General features: G+C 44.4%; 1 protein-coding gene across 3 annotated transcripts in view; it reads left to right on the top strand.

Annotated features, from left to right (window-relative positions):
- The window catches only part of COL5A1 (collagen type V alpha 1 chain), a 181,835-nt gene that overhangs the window by 19,048 nt on the left and 141,268 nt on the right, over positions 1–21,519 (top strand). For all 3 annotated transcript variants that reach the window (XM_081846883.1, XM_081846885.1, XM_081846884.1), the window contains exon 2: positions 20,659–20,826. In XM_081846883.1, coding sequence (XP_081703009.1) covers positions 20,659–20,826 — 168 coding nt within the window. The remainder of the gene's footprint in view (positions 1–20,658; positions 20,827–21,519) is intronic.

Below are 21,519 nucleotides of genomic sequence, written 5' to 3'. Positions count from 1 at the left end.
CCTTGTGAATTTCTAGTGAAGAGCAGGTAGGAAATCTTACGACTCGAGGCAGCGATGCTTACCATGTGGACAGCTCAGTTGATTAGAGTGTGGTACTGATAGCACCAAGGTTGCAAGTTTGATCCCCATATGGGACAGCTGCATATTTCTGCACCTGCGGTGGGTTGGACTAGATGATCCTCAGGGTCCCTTGCAACTCTACAATTCTGTGATTCTATGCTGAATACTGGTGGCTGGAAACCACAAGAGGGGAAAGCGCTCCTGTGCTTGGGTCCTGCTTGTGGGCATTGGGGTGACCACTGTGAGAACAAGAAGCTGGACTAGATTGGCTATTGGCTTGATTCATCAGGCTCTTCTTATACTCCTATGATTACAAAGTGGACATGCTGAGCAGAGATGCTGATTCCAAGGCAAAGGCCTCTGGATCCTGTTACTTCAGTTAGCCGAACAAGGCTCTGTAGCAGGGGTGGGGGTGGGGGATCATTGTTCGGTTTCTTTGGGAGTGAGTGGATGGAGCAGGACTGAGCCAGTTTTTCCATTTTAGCAAGCAAGGGCTGACAGCAATGGGACAGATTCAGTCAGGTAATCCACATCTGCTTAATATCACTCAACACATGATTAAATGAGGCATGGTGGAAATTCCTGCTATGAAGCAAAATGGAGCATCTGCAAAAAGACGGAGAGAGCTCTGGAGTCTGAGAGGGTTGGGAGACAGGCCAGTGTGCCCCCACCGTCACCCCAGTTCCCTCCTCCCAACTAAAAGAGAGGAGGGAAATGCAGCTTAGCCCATACTTTTCCTGCTGAGCCACAGAGGTTAGGGAGGCCATTTTTGATGGATGGGTAACTTAAAATGTTCCAACGTTATTATGGCAAAACTATTGGCTGTTTTGCAGAGATGGCTTAGCATCATAGAGTTAGAAAGGACCCTGAGGGTCATCCATGTTGGTGTTATGTGAACCATGGGTTAAATTACACAGTGCTTGGGCTCATGTCTTGGGGAGCACATCCCCCACATCTGGATGTGCTGAGATAAGGGTGCCAGGCGCACTGGGTTACCATAGCAACACCAGTGAGGTTGACTGCATGCCTCGCTGAGCCATTTACCCTCCCATTGGTCCAGGCTGTATGCCTATGTGTAGAGACGGGTATCATAGTCTCCAGGGCATTGCTTTCATTATGTCTAGTCCTGCTGCATGTTCGTGTCCTGCCCTGTTTTGCTGGCAGGGTCTGACTCTGAATCTGTGAGAGTCAGGGGAAGAGACTGTGGGTTTTCCATGGCAGCATTAGCTAGCGTGTTGATAGTGTTGATGGATCTCTCCATACATATGTATCTTTACCTCAAAGGCCATAAGGACTGCACATAGTAGATAACAGTGTATAGCGTTGTCTTGCATCTGGAGACAATAAACACTTGGTTACTTTGAACTATGTGGGAGAGGAGTTTTCCTCTTAATTGGGGGCTCTGGAAGAAGATGTTCTGCTGGGAGCAAGAAATCTCTGAAGACTCTGTTGGGGCTCCACATACTCTGCAGATAACATCACACGGGTTGGGGTGTGGTGAATGACCAACTGACTTTCACAAGTCACCAACAATCCAGTCCAGCCACCTTCAGTTCAGGTGGCACAGCTAAAGAATCCCTGACAGATGGCCATCCAACCTCCACTTAAAAACCTCCAGTGAATGAGAGTCAACCATCTTCTGAGGGAGTCCATTCCACTGCCTGGAGTCCATGTCCAGTTCTGGGCACCGTAGTTTCAGACTGATATTGACAATTTGGAATATGTGCAGAGGAGGGTAACCAATATGACAAAGAGTCTAGCAACCAAGCCTTATGAGGAACAGTTGAAGGAGTTATGAATGTTTAGCCTGGAAAAGAGTAGACTGGGCTCAGTGTTAGAGCATCTGCATTGCAGGCAGAAGGTTCTAGGTTCAGTCCCCTGTGGCCTCTCAAGGTAGGGCTGGCGAAGGCCAGCCTAAGCGCCTTAAACTCTAGAGAGCCACTGCCAGTGTAGACAATACTGAGCAAAGTGGACCAGTGGTCTAGCTCAGTATAAGACAGGGGTTCTTTAGCTGTGGTTCCTGCTTTGCAGGGAGTTGGACCAAATGACCCTTGCAATCCCTTCCAACTCTACAATTCTCTGATTCTGTGATAGCCGTATTCAATTCTCTGATTCTGTGATAGCCGTATTCAATTCTCTGATTCTGTGATAGCCGTATTCAATTCTCTGATTCTGTGATAGCCGTATTCAATTCTCTGATTCTGTGATAGTCGTATTCAATTCTCTGATTCTGTGATAGCCGTATTCAATTCTCTCATTCTGTGATAGCCGTATTCAGTTCTCTCATTCTGTGATAGCCATGCTGTCACATGGAAGATGGAGCAAGCTTGTTTTCTGCTGTTCCAGAGGAGACACTTAGGAAGAATTAGGAAGAATTTTCTGATAGTAAGAGCTGTTTGACAGTGGCACGGACTCCCTAGTAAGGTGGTGGATTCTCCATCCTTGGAGGTTTTTCAACAGAGGTTGGATGGCTACCTGTCAGGGATCATTTAGCTGTGATCCCTGCATTGCAGGGGTTTGGACTAGATGACCCTTTGGATCCCTTCCAACTTTACAACTCTGTGAGTCTATGATTACTACTACTACTGATATTTAATCTACATTTGTGTTCCTGAAATGTGCACCTCACCATATCAGAAAATATTTCCTCAAGGAGGAAAGGGTATGACCTCCTCCACATAAATTTATGATGCCATGAATGAGGAGTGGGTGTGTTATAGGTCTTCTCCCTCACCCTACCCTGGCAATTCAATCTAATTTAGTTCTTAGGCTTAGGAGTGAAAGGTCCCAGGAGCCACACTCATCTTCTTATTCCCTTTCAGGGGTATTCAAAACCAGTAAGTCAAAATATTTATGTGGCTCCTTTCTGTGGTTCCTGGTTCATGCTGTGCCCAATGTCACAATTCCCTTTTGTGTAAATTTATTTTCTTTGCTTATCCAGGAAAATTGTGCTTGAGTTTCAGAAGCCCACCTCCGCAGGGGGGACCCTTTGGGCAGGTTGGTCACCTGCTGGGGTGGGGGCTTCTGTTCCAAAACATAGGATCTCTATGTAGTGTAGATCTCCTATACAGTCCTTTTTCAAGCAGTTGGTGATCATGGTTTCCATTGGTCTGCGCAGAGGCTGCTTTGAAAAGCTTAACCCAGGAAAACTGTGAGTGAATTTGATGTGTACAGAATAGGGCTGGAAGGGTCTGTCGATGTCACTTCCCTGTTTCTCATTTTTTCTATCTTAAATTCAGTTGTCAACATTTACTTAACAATTTGTGATTTAAAAAAAAAATACAAATATTCATCAGCATTTTGGTGTGACTCTTCTAATAAAATATATTTGTGTGCAGTCATGAGCAATGTACATATTTTTGCAAGTCACTTCTCTCAATATGAAGCATTTTTGTAGGTTGCAGCAGTTCGAAAGTACCCCTGGGTGCAAGTAGATAAATAGGGACCGCTTACCAGCGGGAAGGTAAACGGCGTTCCGTGTGCTGCACTGGCTCGCCAGATGCAGCTTGTCACGCTGGCCACGTGACCCAGAAGTGTCTGCGGACAGCGCTGGCTCCCAGCCTCTAGAGTGAGATGAGCGCACAACCCTAGAGTCTGGCAAGACTGGCCCATACGGGCAGGGGTACCTTTACCTTTACCTTATTAATAGACACACACATTTAACTGTAATATATGTACACAAACATTGAACCTTAATATATGCACGCTTAATTTTTTGTAAATTCTGATTGGAGAACCACGATGTTAAATTTGGACAAGGGCTAATTTCAAAGGGTACCTGTGTATCAGTTCACAGATTGCTTTGGAGAGTGCAGATTTGATAGATCTAGAATTAAACATCAGCTGAACCAAATTCATTCCCCATCCCTGGTATGGAAAAGTTGTTGATTATTTCGGAGTGGTGGTGGGGAGAAATAGCTCATTAGGGCTGGGTGATATCTGGCTTTCAACTGGTGATATATCACCAGCTAAACACTGTGATATACTGATATATCAGGATGTCTGAAATAAGGATGGAGAGACATTGGCTGGCTTCATGGTATTCCCTGCATTGCGATTTTTGCATAGCACACACACACATCATGATTCACAATATATCGCCAGGTCAAAAATTATGAAACCGTTATCAAGATATAGACTTGAAACCAGATTGAGGCAATGATTTTCAATATATCGCCAGGTCAAAAACTATGAAACCGATATCACAATATGGACTTCAAACCGGTTTTGGATGATATATGGATATATAGCCCAGCCCTATAGCTCATGTAGTTTCTAAGCCAATCTGATGTGAGATATGGGGAGCTCTTTCTGGTGGATTTTTAAATCAAGGCTTGACAAATGTAGGGGAAATGGAACCTCCAGAGGCAGGGGATGTATTACTTTGCATTCTCAATGTGACTGACAGATGATCAGTGACAATCACTATCATGGGCTGTTTGGAACCTCTTGGAGCAAAGGTGGATGGGAATCTTCTTTTTCAGTCTGAGGGTCACATGCCCTCCTGGGCTATAGGGCTGGGCAATATCTGGACGATGTTTTCAACATTGTGATCTATCACCAGCTAAACATCGCAATATATTGAGATACCGTATTTTTACATCTATAAGACGCCCCCTATTTTGGGGAACTCAGATTTCAGAAAATGGGGAAGATGGCCCCGTGTATAAGATGCCGCCTAATTTTTGACATTATTTTTTAGGAAAAAAACCTAGTCTTATACACGGAAAAATACGGTACACAACCATGTCTGAAATAAGAATAGAACCAGGGTTTTTTTCAGGGAGAACTCACAGGAACTCAGTTCCAGCACCTCTCAGGTGAGTGCCATTGCCATTCTAAGAGAACAAGGGAGGTGTTCATGGTGAGTCCCAGCACCTATTTTTCTAGAAAAGGAGCACTGGATGGAACTATGTAGAGGTGAACAGTAGGGGTGGGTAATACCTGGTTTTCAACATGGTGATGTATCACCAGCTAAACGTCCTGACATATTGATATATCACAATATCCGAAATAAGGATGGAATTATGTAGATGCATTGTCTGGCTTAAAAGTTTTTCCTGCATTGTGATTTTTGCATAGCGCGCGCGCACACACACACACACTCACGATATATTGCCAGGTCAAAAATTATGAAAACAATATCACAATATGGACTTTAAATCGATTTTGGACAATATATTGATTTATCACTCTGCCGTACAGGGCTACTTTAGAGAGGTGGACAGGGCCAGAGGCAATAGTATAAAAAGCAACAGATGTGACCGTTACGTTTTGCACAGTAAACTGTGCTTCAACCACACCTAAGTCAGAGGAGGCATTCCAAACAGGCAAAAGCAATCAAGAGGAGAGAGCGTGGATCAGAGCTGCTCCTAGGGATGTGGAGTATGCCCTGAGAATCCCAAGCACTACATAGGTTGGTCTGGAAGTTCCTCAGCTCTGTCTTAAAGCCTCTGGTCAGCCTCATTAGAAGCAGAATGATAAATAAGATGGCCTTTAAAAAAAAAAAATCTGTTCAGAATGATTTAGAATCCTGTATATTCATGGGAAGCTAAACCTTGTACCTTATCAGTATTTTCATAGAATTACAGTGGACACTCGGGTTGCGATTCGGCACTTCTGCAAATGTGCAAAGCGTGATTTAGCACTTTTGTGCATGCGTGACCACCAAAACCCGGAAGTCACCTGTTCCGGTACTTGCGGGTTCGCCGCGGTGCGCAACCCAAAAACGTGCAACCCGAAGACTGTATAGACTTGAAAGGGACCTAAAGAGTCATTTAGTCCAACCCCTTGTGTAGGACCTCAATGTAGGAACCACATCAATTTGTTCTAAGAGTTAATTATTATTATTTATTGAGTTTATATACCGCCCTATACCCCCCGGAGGTCTCAGGGCGGTTCACATAAAAGATCAACATAATAACCACAACATATATAATCAAAACATAAACAACAACCTAATAACACACACATACACACCAAATTAATTGTGTTTCAGGGCCAAAAGCCTTTGCAAACTGATGTTCAGGGGGGGAATGAAAGCAAAGAATCATAAACTCATAGAGTTGGAGGGGGTCCCAGGGGTCATCTAGCCCAACCCCTGCAATGCAGGAATCATAACTAAAGGATCCCTGACAGATGGTCACCCAACCTCTGTTGGAAATGAAAATGCATTCAAAGGTGTTGGAAACTGAGCATTTGTTCATAAAACACATAAAGTTCAAATGTGAAATCTTCATACGATCTTGGGGTGGAACGTGGCGGTGTGTGGGATCTGCACAAAACAGAATGGAATGGAGCAGCGTGATGGAAACAAGATGGGATTTTACTGTTTGGTCCATCCCTTGCTTGTGGAGCTGCTTGTTCTGTTGAAGTGAGTAGCAGAAAAGGGTGGATTTTGCAAGTTAAAATTAAAAACCTGGCACCCTAGACCAGGGAAACAAGTCCAGTGCTCATCTGTAGCAAGAGAACACTGAGTCCAAGTAGTTTATTTTGCACACAGATCGGGTAAGAAAACAGCCTAGATTGTAAATCGAAAATTTCCAGTCATTTTCTGTTGGGCAGAACTCCATCACTTGACTTTGCTCCCTGCATCTGTAAAATCTAAAAAGTGGTGGTTTTCACCCGAGGGCAAGCAAAGCTGGAAAAAGGCTTTGCTTGTTAAGCGTGAGTTTTTCATCTGATTTTACAAAAGTCAGTTTAGGCAGTGGAGGCGGCTGCCAGCTCCCTCTACAGGTTGGCGGTGTCAGCCAGTTTTGTGTTTCACACACAAAAGGTGCCAGATGTTCCCTGTGAAGAGTCACTCTGGGCCATGGGAGTGCCTGCACATCTGATTTAACATCCTGTCTTTGAAAGGAAATGCATAAGTGGGTGGGGGGCTCCCAGACTTAACAAAAGTAAATAAATTTTAAAAAGGCTTCTTCATGCAGTGATGCAGTACGACTGTGGAACTTCCGCAGAAAGTAGTTATTGCCACCATCTTGGATGGCTTTAATGGAGGATTAGACAAATGCAAGGGGACGTGGGTGGCACTGTGGGTTAAACCACAGAGCCTAGGACTTGCCGATCAGAAGGTCAGCGGTTCAAATCCCACAAGGGGGTGAGCTCCCGTTGCTCGGTCCCTGCTCCTACCAACCTAGCAGTTCAAAAGCACGTCAAAGTGCAAGTAGATAAATAGGTACCACTTTATAGCGGAAAGGTAAACGGCGTTTCCATGTGCTGCTCTGGTTCGCCAGAAGTGTCTTAGTCATGCTGGCCACATGACCCAGAAACTGTACGCCGGCTCCCTCGGCCAATAAAGCGAGATGAGCGCCACAACTCCAGAGTCGGCCAGTTTACCTTACCTAGACAAATGCCAGTTTACCTTACCTAGACAAATGCATGGAGGAGCATTGCTTGCCACAATGCTTTTGAACACCAGTTGTTGGGAAACGCATGAGGGGAGAGCTCCACTTGTGCTCAGGTCCTGCTTGTGAGCTTCCCATTGGAGCATCTGGATGGCGACTATGAGAACAAGACTCTGGACACTTTGGCCTGATCAAACAGGGCTCTTCCTATGCTTACTGTATTGCAGGGGGTTGGACTAGATCAGCGATGGCCAAACTTGGCCCTCCAGCTGTTTTGGGACTACAACTCCCATCATCCCTAGCTAACAGGACCAGTGGTCAGGGATAATGGGAATTGTAGTCCCAAAATAGCTGGAGGGCCAAGTGTGGCCATCACTGGACTAACTAGATGATTCTCAGGGTCCCTTCCAGTTCTACAATCCTATGATCCTGATCCTGATGTGGTCCTGATCTTTTATCCGACTTGAATCAAGGGGTGTCTTTCCCAGCCCTCTCTGGAGATGCCAGTGGGGAGTGAACCAGGGGCCTTCTGCGTGCAAAGCAGATGTTCTTAACCACTGAGCCCAGGCCCTCCCTGATTTCTCTAAGTTCCTGCATGGCTGAGGAATTTCAAGGGAAATCAAAAGTTTTATGCCTGTGTCTTTCAGTTTGATTTTGGGTTTTAAAAAGAGTAGTTTCGGTGGTGCAGAAATATTTCCTGCTTGATCCTTGTAGTGAATGGTCACATCGCATAACAGTGATGTTACGAATAAGGACAATTTAGATTTGGGGTAGGATCATCACAGTTAGAGATCACTGGCAAAATACTGAGTTAAGATTGAAGGCTTAGGCATTTCTAAGGAAGAAAAAAGTTTCTGTTGAGGCTTGTGGATTTTTTTCTTGGGGGCAACTTGCAATCCTCCTCACGCATCTCATTTAAAATTATTCTCTGTCCAAAAGGACAAGCTGGCCCTGTATTTTTTTATATTGTTAGCCATTTAAATTGTCTTTATGGTTAGCCTCTTTCCAAGGTGTAGAAGGTCATCCTTATTGTACCCGTAGAATGACTCTGAATCCATCCAAAGTGTAGCTGTGGGTGGTCCTTTTTCCACTCAACACAGAACTTTCCAATTAAGTCAAGGTGTCCCCTCCATGCCCCCTGGTCCTGATGGACACTTCATTAAAGTCTGCTTTTCACCTTATTTCTTTAACCTTGGTGGTCTAACAACAGGCATAACTACAGCCAAACATTTCCCTTATGTGGACTGGTTTGTTTGTGTCCTTTTGATTCTGACTACATTGTCAGTCAATAGGATGTTGGTGGAGGAAACAGGCCCATAGCTGTATGGATTCTGAGAACATCTAGATCCATCCTTCAGCATCTGATAGGCATGGCGTGGTCATAGGGTGGAGGCCTCCATGCTATCAGGGGCACCAACTCCATAGATGCAGATGCTCTCCCTCTCTAGTGATGCAAGAACTCATGGGCATTCAATGAAGTTGAATGTTGGAAGATTCAGGACAGAGGAAGGACTTATTCACACAGTGCATAGTTGAAATATGGAACTCCCACAGGAGGCAGTGAAGGCCACCAGCTTGAATGGCATAAAGAGAGGACTGGACAAATACAGGGAGAAGGCTGTCAGTGGCTACTAGCCACAATGGCTCTGTTCCACCTCCACAATCAAAGGCTGTCAATGTCTCTGAATGATACCTGTTGCTGGAAATTGCAATAGGGGAGAATGTTGCTGCTGCTGCACTCAAGGTCCTGCTTGTGGGCTTCCCTTTGTGGCATCGGGTTGGCCACTGTGAGGACAGGATGCTGAACTAGATGGGACATTCGCCTGATCCAGCAGGCTTTTCTTATACAGTAATTGATTGCCTGAAAATTGCTTTTAAAAACTGGCAAATGATGTGGGTGTATGGTGTCTACAATTCATATGAGCTGCCATCTAGGAAAGGCAGGTTCAAATCGTGCAAGCCTCTCCCTTACAGCTTCAGGCATCCCAGCTGTAGCATGGGAACAATGGAACATAAATATTAATGTCATCTACAAGGTGATCACATTTATTCTGGCACATACTTTCATGGCTTTTTGAACTGCTTTTCTAATTCTTAAGAAAATCTAAAGTAAGAATGAGCAAATCAGTTTTTTCCCCTCACACATGTATCACTTTAGCACACATTCACTCATATTTTCTCCTCTTTCTGAATTAAACCTTCAGGGTTTCTTTTTGGTTGTGGTGGTGTTTTAATGATCCACATGAAAAATTATTTTTAGGTGTGTATTCCCTTAAAAAAATTAACCATCCTTTGAAATTTGCAGTTTTGCAATGCAGTTCTCCATTCATTCACTCATTCTTTTGATTTATATACTTCCCTTTATCATAAGATCTCAGGGTGGTTCACAGAATAAAATGCTGGATAATAACAAGTAAATAAATAGAACAGCAAAGCAACCCCCACCCCAGTAATGTGTAAAAAATTGCATATCCTTATGTAAAGTGTTCATAAAAGTTCATATGTTACCGAAAATAACACTTCGCTGCCTGTACCCCTCCATTTCCCACTCCTGGCACTGTTCCAGGATCAGCATGGACTTCTCATCCATTTTCAACTTCAGGCACACATCGCTCCTAGCCTTCTCTCCAGGAAACACGGATCCCACTACTGACTCCAGTGTTACAAAAGCTGGGTGCCTGTCCCCCTCTCTATCCTGAGCGGTGGCAAGAGCCCATGAGGTCCCACGCACACACCCAGGGTCCATGTCCCTTTGTAGAATGGAAGACACGGTGGAGACCGTCATGCTTTGAGAACTATTAGTTTATTCACATGTTTACACCTTCAGTTTGCATGGGGGGAGTCCAGATGTTACTGAATACACATTTCCAGAGGCTGCACTTAAGGCAATCTTTAGGCTGCCTCCCTCCAAGATGGATCTCAGCTCTCCCCCCCCCCCCATTCTTCCCAGAAAAAAACTTTTCCTGTCCCCTCAAACACTCCCCATCACTTTGGTAACCTTTCAAACCTCTGTCTCTGTTCATACCTGGGAGCGGGGTTGGGGGGTGGGGATGGGCGGAGAGTTCTCTTGTATTGGCAGCCACCCACAATGGGCCCTCAATGGCCCTCTATTGTTGCCTTAATGACCCTGGCTTGGCCAGTTTACCCAGGAATTCCTCTGCAGCTTATATTGCTCCCTTCCCAACCCAAGCAATCACAATCCTAGAATTTATTAATTTCCAGGGTTTACCCTAAATCTATAACAATTTATTATTTATTATTTATTATTTATTTATTTATACCCCACATTTTCCCCTGACAGGACTCAGGTGTGCTATTTTAGGCAATCTTGCTTTGCAATTATATGTATATTAGAGGAAATTGCATTTTTAAAATGTCCTTGGAGAAATCTGCAGCAAAATGCGCCTCTGTAAATCAATCAATCAATCAATCAATCAATCAGTGGCTTAACAACAATTATATTTAAACCATACAATAAAAACACACACATAAAGAAAGTTAAAATTGGAAATCAGCTAACTGTTATGGATAGATGTATTCTTAATTGTTTTATGAATTCTCATGAGGCTTTTAAAAAAATAATAATCTCAAATTGGTGTTGAAATGCAAAGAACTGAACTGGGAAAAAAATGAGAAATGGGGAGAAATGGAAATTGACAAATTCATTGCTCCCCAATTCTGAGTATGGCTAACAATGGATCTCCCTCTTCCTCTCCCTCTCCCTCTCCTTCTCAATGTCCTATCTATATCCCCACATACTTCCCTATTTTGTCTACCTCCCTATCTATCTCAGCCATTCTGATTGCAATTTTTCAGCCTTCTGTATCGCAGCATCTTCTTAGCTTATAATGCTCAGTTCTTGTTGTAGCTGAGTGGAACGAAGCAGGCAGGCAGTTGAGGAATTTGGAGGGGGGCCCTTCGCAATCGTGGTTATGAGGCCATTCCAAAGGTGAAATTCTTGTAGAAAGTCCCCCATCTCCTCTCTGGCTTAGCAATGGAGCGTTTTTGTGCTGTGGAATGTGGCAGTTTTCCCAGAATGACTAAGCAAGCAGGGATCTCCCAGATGGCCTCTCCAATAGTTGGTCTCTCTCAGCCACTCCATGCGACACTAAACCTCTCTCCTCCCCACCCCTAAACCTTGCAACTGAGCATTTGCACAAAATCCAGAGAGTGCTGCCTGAGCTGGTTGCCAGTGAACTCGCTTACATTTGTTTATATTTATTTATTGGTTTTATATCATCACATTGGTAAGTCCAAGGCACAACTAAATTAAAAAGACATTTCACAGAATCACAGAGTTGGAAGGGACCATGAAGATGATCTAGTTTAAACCCCTACAATGCAGGAACCTTTCACCCAAAGTGGGGCTCAAACCCACAAACCTGAGATTCAGCATTTCATGCTCTACCAACTGAGCTAACCCACTTGGCAAAAATGTCTGGAAGCTGAATGAATGAGCTGAATGAATGAATACAGCAAGTGTGATTCACTGCAAACAAGTGTAAAGTGATGCATGCTGGGGCAACCCCCCCCCCCTTAAATCTCACGTCTACTCTCATGGGGTCTGATCTGACAGTGACAGGCCAGGAATGAGACCTTGGGGTTGTAGGAAATATTTACTCTCTCATTCAATGGACAGCCAGTGAACAGAGGTTGGATGGCCGTCTATCAGGGATTCTTTAGCTGTGATTGCTGCATTGCGGAGAGCTGGACTAGATGGCCTTAGAGGGATCCCTCCAGCTGTACAATTCTGTAGTTCTATACCATCACATAACAGCAATGGGCCCAATCTTTGTGGTGACAGCCTGGAAGTGGTCCCAGTAAAGACATTCTGCCCTGCTGAGCATAAGGATTGCGCAGGACACAGGAGAAGCTTGGATTACACCATGGAGCTGCCATTGACAGACCCTGATTGACAACCTTAGTCAGTGTTTTATTACTCCATTTCTTGTAGGATATCGGAAACTGCCTTAACGAAAATGATGCCTCCTGATTAGTGGGCCTGCTATTTATTTATTTTTTTAATAAAAAGGTTGCATTATTTTTCAAACCAGAAAACGTAGATGACAAAGAGAGAGAGAGAGAGAGAGAGAGAGAGAGAGAACACATTTCCTAACACGTCGCCAACTGTGGCAAACTCTCTGTATCAGCTTAAAATCAAAGTTGGTTTTTGTTTTGTTTTTAAAAAGGGAAACTCCATATCCAGATTTAATGAATTAACTGAATTAATGAATTAGCCAATATTCCAAAAAGAAAAAACAGGAAACACTTTAAAAAAAACACCCAATTGCTTGGGATTTATTTAATCTGAAGACATCTTGACATTTTACCTTGAAAAGACAGCCCCTGCCACATTCCATATTTGTGATTGCTGGATTGGAGTAATATCCATTGAATTCCTTGTTCATGAAACACAGATACAAAGTTGCCTGATTTGCACCTCTCAGATTAAGGGCGCAGCCGGTAATTCTTCTGTGCACCAAGCTGAATATATGAAAGAACACATATTAAAATGTTTTGGGGGGAGGTGCAAAATGCTTTCAAATATGTGTTTCCCGTATTTTTTAAAGAAATAATTTGCAGATCAATGCAGAAATGGAATCAATGGAATTATGGATAGAATCATAGAATTGTAGAGTTGAAAGGGACCCCGAAGGTAGTTCAACCCCTTGCCCACCAGCTAGTCTGCTCCACTGTTGATAAAAAGGGGAAGCTCCATGAAATGGAACTAGACATAGCTGTAGGAAAAACCTTAGCTTTCTGAAAAATCTCCTGTTTTTATTTAAAACCAAACTCAAGTGGCTAGCTCTCATGGTTACAAAGATGACTACATGATTGTTAGGTCCTAACTGCCAGCTAAATTAGAATAAATCATTCCTATGTGGTTAATTTCCATGACATGCCTGGAATTTTATTCATTTAATCCAAATTTTACATAGTTTAGCTAAATAGCAAACAGATTCCTTTGGGCTCAGTGCCTGGCTGCTAAGACGTCGCTTTGCCAGAAGGCAATACAATGGGTAATAGGTTAGTGCTGTGTCAAAAACTTATCCTGGGCTTTTCCTCTTTCACAGAAGCCTCTTTCACAGAATTGCAGAGCTGGAAGGGACCATAAGAGTCATCTAGTCCAACCCCCAGCAATGCAGGGACCTTCAAATGTTATCAATGCTGCCTTCAAATGTTATCAATGGGGAGAGAAATTCTCATGGGCAGTGAAATTCTCATGGGCAGGGTTCAGGATTTTTGTGGCGCTTACTTTTGAAGTGACTGAGTAGTGTTTGTGGGTGCCTTTTATTTCTGCCTGCAAATCCAGACTCCCTTGGAAAGTGGTGGACTCACCTTCACTGGAAGCTTTGAAGCAGAGGTTGGGATGGCCATCTGTCATGGATGCTTTAGTTGATATTCCTGCATTGCAAGGAGGTTGGACTAGAAGACTTCAACATCCCTTCCAACTCTGCAATTCTAAGGTTCTATGGCTGAATATGAATTTGAACCCTGGTCTTGCAGTCCCTACACTCTGAGCACTACATGACTCTGGCTGTCATGAACACAGGAGTGGCATGCTTCCACCTTCCTTTTACAACCTGCTGAGCTGAACTTGGTTTAACTGGGCAAATAGCTGAAAAGGGGATTTGATTCCACAGGAGATCTTGGCTTCAGCTGTGCTGGCAAGTGATGGCTTGCTATACCAGAACAGCGAGGGAGTTTTTGGGGCAGAGATGCCATTGCAAAATCTGTGGTGCATTGTGCCAGGTTTTGATATTGAAATTCTAGCCTGTGGTTGAGAGCCATGCTTAAACGCAGACACACACACACACACACACGGAACAGAAGTGCACATTCCTCCTCCACAGCTGGTTCTAGCCAGTGGTTGAATGGACTGTAACTTACATCAGCTCCAGCCAGTATATCTGCCTGGAAATCGCCAGGTTGAGGGAAAGGCTCTGCTAGATGCAGCCAGGTTGAGCTCTGTCACATGTCATGAGCTGGTGTTATGAGGAGGGAAGCTGTATGTTATTGCCCTGCCCTGCCATACCAGTTCAATAGCAGTTGTTAGAGGGAGAGGAGGGGTGCTCTTGTGCTTGGGTCCTGCTTATGGCATTCCCATTGGAGAATCTGGTTGGCCATTGTGAGGACAGGACACTGGACTAGGCAAGTAGGCCCTTTCTATTTCCTTATGTTCTGTAATTTAGGCACTTGGGGCTGCCCAGAAAAAGGCCCTGTCAAGTATAGATTCTAGCTGGAAGATTCAGGACTGATAAAAAGAAATCCCTTCTTCATGCAGCACACAGTTAAACTATGGAATTTGCACCTACAGAATAGCCACCAACTTGGTTGGCTTTAAAAGAGGATTGGACAAATTCATGGAGGAAAAGGCTATCAATGGCTATTAGCCACGCCAGCAGTGCTCTGCCTCCATGCTTGAAAGCAGCTGTGCTCCTGAATACCCGGAGCTGAGGATGATGAAACAATTGCTGAGATGGCTAGAGTGCCGGTGGTGGAAAACTCATTCTGAATCTGAACGGACACAGGTTAGAGCTCAACATAGAGCCTACCAAGTAGTGATAGCGACAGCAAAGAGGACCTTCTTCACCGCCTCTACTGCATCTGCAGAAAACAGAAGCACAAGTCTCTTTCAGGTGGTTCACAATTTAGAGAAACCACCTGCATCATTGGGGCCTGGTAAGGACCCCAAGATCTCCTGCAATGATTTTTGCAGATAAAGTCACTCAGATTCAGAAAGAGGTAGAATCCACCATGGGAGTAGGGTGGGGGCAGGAGAATGCTAGAGTCCTGTCTAGTCAAGTTGTGTGGGATCATTTCCAATCTGTTACCTCTGAGGATGTGGACAGGCTGCTTGGACCAGTGAAACCCACCTGTCTCCTTGATCCTTGCCCATCCTGGCTCATAAAAGCAAGCCGGGAAGAGCTGGGCAGTGGGCTCCGCAGGGTGGTGAATGCTTCCCTCTGTGAGGGAGCCTTCCCAGACCCACTGAAAGAGGTGGTTATTAAACCATTACTTAAAAAAAATCTTTGGACCCTGCCAATATGGCCAACTATCGCTCAGTCTCAAATCTTCCATTTTAGGGCAAGGTGATTGAGCTTGTAGTTGCGGAACAACTCCAAGCACACCTGGAGGATGCAGACCATTTGGATCCCTTCCAGTCAGAATTCAGGCCTCACCATAGGACTGAAACTGCCTTGGTCATGCTGGTAGATTATCTCCGGCAAGCTAGGGACAAAGGTGAAAGCTGCTTCCTAGTTCTGCTGGATATCTTAGCGGCCTTTGTTACCATCGACCACGACATCCTTCTGGACCGTCTAGAGGGGCTGGGAGCTGGGGGCACTGTTATACAGTGGTTCCGCTCCTTCCTCCTGGGCCATGATCAGAAAGTGGTGTTGGGGGATGAGTGTTCAGACCCCTGGGCTCTCACTTGTGGGGTGCCTCAGGGTTCCGTCCTCTCCCCCATGCTTTTTAATATCTATATGAAGCCACTGGGAGAGATCATTAGGGGGTTTGGGCTGGGTGTTCATCAGTATCTCTTTTAAATCAGAACCAGTGAAGGTGGTGAATGTCCTGTGTGAGTGCCTGGAGATAGTTGAAGGATGGATGGTGGCTAACAGATTGAGGTTGAATCCTGACAAGACAGAAGTACTGTTTTGGGGGGACAGGGGGCGGGTGGGTGTGGAGGACTCCCTGGTCCTGAAAGTGGTAACTGTGCCCCTGAAGGACCAGGTGCGCAGCCTGGAAGTCATTTTGGACTCACAGCTGTACATGGAGGCACAGGTCAATTCTGTGTCCAGGGCAGGTATCTACCAGCTCCACCTGGTACACAGCCTGAGACCCTACCTGCCCACAGACTGTCTTCCAGAGTGGTGCATGCTCTCGTTATCTCCTACTTGGACTACTGCAATGTGCTCTACATGGGGCTACCTTTGGAGGTGACCCTGAAACTACAACTAATCCAAAATGCGGCAGCTAGACTGGTGACTGGGAGTGGCCGCCAAGACCGGGAAAACCTACATTTGCTCCCAGTATGTTTCCGAGCACAATTCAAAGTGCTGGTGTTGACCTTTACAGCCCTAAAGAGCCTTAGCCCAGTATACCTGAAGGAGCATCTCCACCCCCATCGTTCAGCCCAGAGGGCCCAACTGTGGTGCAGCTCCGAGGGCCTTCTGGTGATTCCCTCACTGCGAGGTTACAGGGAACCAGGCAGGGGGCCTTCTCAGTAGTGGCACCCTCCCTGTGGAACACCCTCCTATCAGATGTCAAAGAGATAAACAACTATCTGACTTTTAGAAGACATCTGAAGGCAGCCCTGTTTAGGCAAGTTTTTAATGTGTTAATGTAGGGAAACCCAGCCAGATGGGCAGGGAATAATAAAAATAAAAATAAAAATAAAAATACCAATTGCTAGAAAGAACAGGAGAGTGCTCAAGCGCCCAAATCCTTTTCACAAGTTTCCCACAAGTTGACCACTGTGAGAAGAGAATGCTGAACTAGATGGGCCTCTGGCCTGATCCTGCAGGCTCTTCTTATGGCTAGTTGGACCAGTGGCCTGATCCAGTAGGCTCTGCTTATGTTCTTATGAAAACCTGTCCAGGCCAGTGCTACTCTAATGCCAGTGGCATTCCACCACTGGGGCACCAGCATCAAGAAGACCCTCATGTGTGGCTGTGTCCCAAATGCTCAGTAAATGCTGCATGGATAAGGGGGTCTCTCTGCACAAATGTACCACCTCAGCAGGTGTCTGTGGGAGCAGATGATCCACAGATATTTAATATTTATATCCAACTAAGTTCTACTCAGAGTAGACCCAGTGACATTAATGGATCCAAGTTAGTCACCATCTGTTAATTTCAGTGGGGCTATATATGTCAGAGCAAGCACCCTGAACTTGGCTCAGTAGCAAATTGGCAGCCAACGCAGCTGCTCCTTCACCGTCATTAATATGCTCCTGGCAAGCTCTCCTGGTTAAGAGCCTAGCTGCCACATTCTGTGCTGGATGCAGCTCCTGAATGGAGCCAAAAGGCAGCCCCATGTGCAGTGCATCACGTAAAGCCTGCCCTGGCACAGCCTGTTTTATCACACCCTGCGAGCCTTTGCATTAGGCAGGTGCCATCTTCAAGGGTGGCATTAGGAGGGAAACCATGTGGCATCCATAGAAAAGGAAAGTTGCTTTAGATTGGCGGTTCAGTAGAGGCATGCACCATGGCAGACTTCCAAAAGATACCCACTTCTTCCTTCCTTTGTTCTTGTCTTTTCCTCAGGCATATTACAGCTAGTGATTAGCCAAATCATATTTTAGTCATTTTCCCTCTGGCAATGAAAATTCATGCGCCTTCTTGTGTTAGCAGGCCACAGAGTAAACCTAGAGGAAAGAGGCAAGGGGGTCTGAATATTATGGAAGCCTGTTCCTGAGTCCCATTGAGACTTAAGCACATAAAAAGAGCCTAATGGAACAGACCATTGGTCCATCCAGTCTAGCACCCTGTTCTTACAGTGGCCAACCAGGTGCCTGTTGGAAACCTGCAAGTAGGATTCGAGCACAAGAGCAAATTATTCCCACCTACCATTTCCAGGAACTGGTATTCAGAAGCATTGGTGTCCTTTCCTCCATGAATTATTCTAATCCTCTTTTAAAGTCATCCAAGTTGGTGGCCATCACTGCCTCCTGCAGAAGGCAGTTCCATAGTTCGACTATGTGCTGTTCGAATACTTTCTTTCTTTCTTTCTTTCTTTCTTTCTTTCTTTCTTTCTTTCTTTCTTTCTTTCTCTGTCTTTAATCCTCCAGTATTCAGCTTCACTGGATGTCCACAAGTTCTTGTGTTATGTGAGAGGGAGAAAAGCTTTTCTCTATCCTTTTTCTCCATGCCATGCATTTTATAAACTTCTATCGTGCTGCCTCTTCCTTGCCTGTTTTCAAAACTAAAAAGTGCCGAATGTTGCAACTAGGGCTGGGCAATGTCTGGTTTTCAACCTAGTGTTATATCACCAGTTAAACATTGTGATATACTGATCTATCACAAGGTCTGAAATGAGGATGGAACTATGTAGAGGCATTGGCTGGCTTCATGGTTTTTACTGCTTCGTGGTTTGTGCCAGTGCCTGCTCTTGTGATTTGCTGCCTCCTGCAGGAGCTGGCAGAGTAAACATGGGCTGCAGGAATCAAGAGAAGCATTGCCTGCCTTCACGGTTTTTCCCACATTGTGATTTTTGCATAGAGGGTCACACACACATAATAATTCATGATATATTGCCAGGTCAAAAAACATGAAACCGATATCACCATATGGACTTTAAACTGGTTTTGGACGATATATCAGTATATTGTCCACACCATAGATCAGCAGATTTTGTTCCTTTCCTAATGATCCCAAACACGGAATCTGTAATTTTCACAACTGCTGCACACTCGCACTTACTGGGGTGATGGTGTTAACCACCCACAAACTACAGACCTGGCAGAGCATGGTGGAGGACTCATAGTTGGTTCAGGGTTACTTCCGCAGGCGAGAACTTCGAATGTGTTAGTTGGGTTCTCCTGGCTAGAAGGCACATCCTTCATGCCATCCTCTGGCTCAGGAGAGGAGTCCCTTTCAGGACCTTGTAGAAACCACTCTCTCTGTAGGGAAAATGAGCTTTCCATCTGCTGGGAGTATTGTTATTTTGAGCCATCAAAGTCAAGCAGGCCATAATGCTGGCCAATTGGGTATCCTTGCAACAATCTCACCTTTGACTTTCCCCATGGCACGTTGCAAGATGAATTTTGTAGTGATAGTGGAAGTCGAGGGGTGGGGTGGGGGGCGTTCTTTTAATCTCAGACACTCTTTTTTTTTTCAATCTCAGAAAGAAAACTCTGCATGGGCACTTAAATCTTCTTCCGTAGATCAGTGGTATTGTTGTTTACACTGACATGTTACATTGGTTGTGTATTCTTTTTGTAAAGCGCTTTGGGTGGGTTTTTAAAATATTATTCAGATTTATTCATATTTATATTTAATTTGTATATCATCCTTTATCTAAGGAACACTAGGCAGTTTAAAATATAAAAACAGAAGAATATATAACATAGTTACAAATAAAACAATTCCTCTCCTACCCACCGTTTAAAAGGCCATAGATTGTTTAATTAGCCCAAGGTTTGGCAGAAATGGATACATTTGAAGGAAGGAAGGAAGGAAGGAAGGAAGGAAGGAAGGAAGGAAAGAAAGAAAGAAAGAAAGAAAGAAAGAAAGAAAGAAAGAAAGAAAGAGAAATGCAAATATTTGTTTGTAATTTGGGGGGTAGTTTTTGTTTTCAAAAACTTTTTAAAAAAGAAAACTGTTACAGAAAACTATATAGGGAATATAATAAGTCGTTGAAAAGAGGGAACACTGTTCTTCCGTTGAATGGAAACCACTGGGGTTTGGGATATTTAATGCATTTAAAGGCCAGGGAAAGCTTACAACATATTGAGGTTCCTGAGGAAAAGTGTCAGCGAGAAGGAGAATTTATTTTCCTCAGCCAAAATAAAGAAGTCACTTCACTATACTGAGTTAGCCCCGTTTACCTTGCTTCTGAACTTTCACCTGATTATTAGATTTGGGTTGCATCCAAAAGGAGAATAAGAGGTGACATGATAGAAGTTTGTAAAATGATGCATGGCCTTGAGAAAGTGGACAGAGAAACATTTTTCTCCCTCTCTCATAACACTAGAAATCATGTACATCCAATGAAGCTGAATGCTGGAAGATTCGGGACACACAAAAGCAAGTCCATCTTCACACAGTGCAGAGTTAAACTATGGATCTTGTTCCCCCGGGGAGACAGTGATGGCCACCAAATTGGATGGCTTTAAAGAGGACTGGGCCAATTCATAGAGGAGAGGGCTATTGATGGCCACTAGCTTGCGCTTGGGTCCTGTTTCAGGGTTTCCCACTGGGGCATCTGCATGGCCATTGTGAGAACTGGATGCTGCACTAGATGATCCAGGAGGGCTCTTCTTATGTTCATAATGTTGGTTCTACTCAAAGCAGAGGAACTGAAACAGATGGGCATGGCTAACTTAGGTCCATTTAATTTCACTGGGTCTGCTCTTATTTGGATAAAACCTATTTGGATACAACCCTTTCTCTCTTTTCCTTGGAAATAAATTATTTGATGCTTTTGTTGCTGTTCTGTTTCATGCATGTGGTTATGTGGAATAACCAAATGGCAATCTCTTTTCACCTTTTAATCCCGGTGCTTCTTCTCCCCCCCCCCCTTACAGCTGAACCTGCAGATCTCTTGAAGGTATTAGATTTTCACAACTTACCCGATGGCATATCGAAAACAACAGGTTTCTGCACAAGCAGGAGGTCTTCGAAAGGCGCAGATGTGGCATACCGTGTGACCAAGGACGCACAGCTGAGTGCCCCAACCAGGCAGCTCTACCCTGGTAAGACCTGTTTTTATTCTGAGGTTATACAGTTAGACCATGCATCCATCTACCTACTCTGACTAGAAGCAGCTCTCCACAGTTTCAGACAGAAGACGTTCCTTGCCCTACCTGGAGATGACATTGAGAATTGAACCCCGGACCATCTGCATGCACAGCAAATGCTCTGCCACTAAGCTACAGCTTCCCTTTAAAAAAAAAGAAAACAAGATTCCAGTCCTCATGGTTCTGAGAAAAATGTCTAATTTAAAAAGGAGCCCGAGGAAGCTGTTTTATTATCTAATAGAACTCTAGGAAGCTGAGAGGTTTTTAATCTATTGTTACTTTTAAATTTGGGGAATTTGAAAGCCTTTAAGATACATGTGTAAAAACTGTCTCGGTGGCTTCTCTCTGTGAGTTAGTGTTGCAATTCTTCAAAACAAAACGCCACAAGTGTTTTCCCACTCCCCATGTTTTGCCACGCTGGCAGTGGCTAATGCAACAGGATGCAAAGACCCTAAAACTACCAGCTTAGGAGAACAAAACCTTCTAATTATCTCAAAATATGCTATGAGGCAGAGGGCGCTTGGGTAGAAAGAGTTCTGTGGCTTTGTCTTCATCTCCCCATCTCGACACCCTTGATATTCAAATCCCCCAACCTCCATTTCCCTTGGAGATGCTCTGCAATTACTTCTGTTGTCTTTCTTTTAGCAT

The sequence above is a fragment of the Podarcis erhardii genome (genome assembly GCF_964252035.2).
Source record: "Podarcis erhardii genome assembly, chromosome: Z".
NCBI lineage: Eukaryota > Metazoa > Chordata > Lepidosauria > Squamata > Lacertidae > Podarcis > Podarcis erhardii.
The sequence above is the reverse complement of the archived record's forward strand: the minus strand, read 5'-3'. Positions and strand labels throughout refer to the sequence as shown.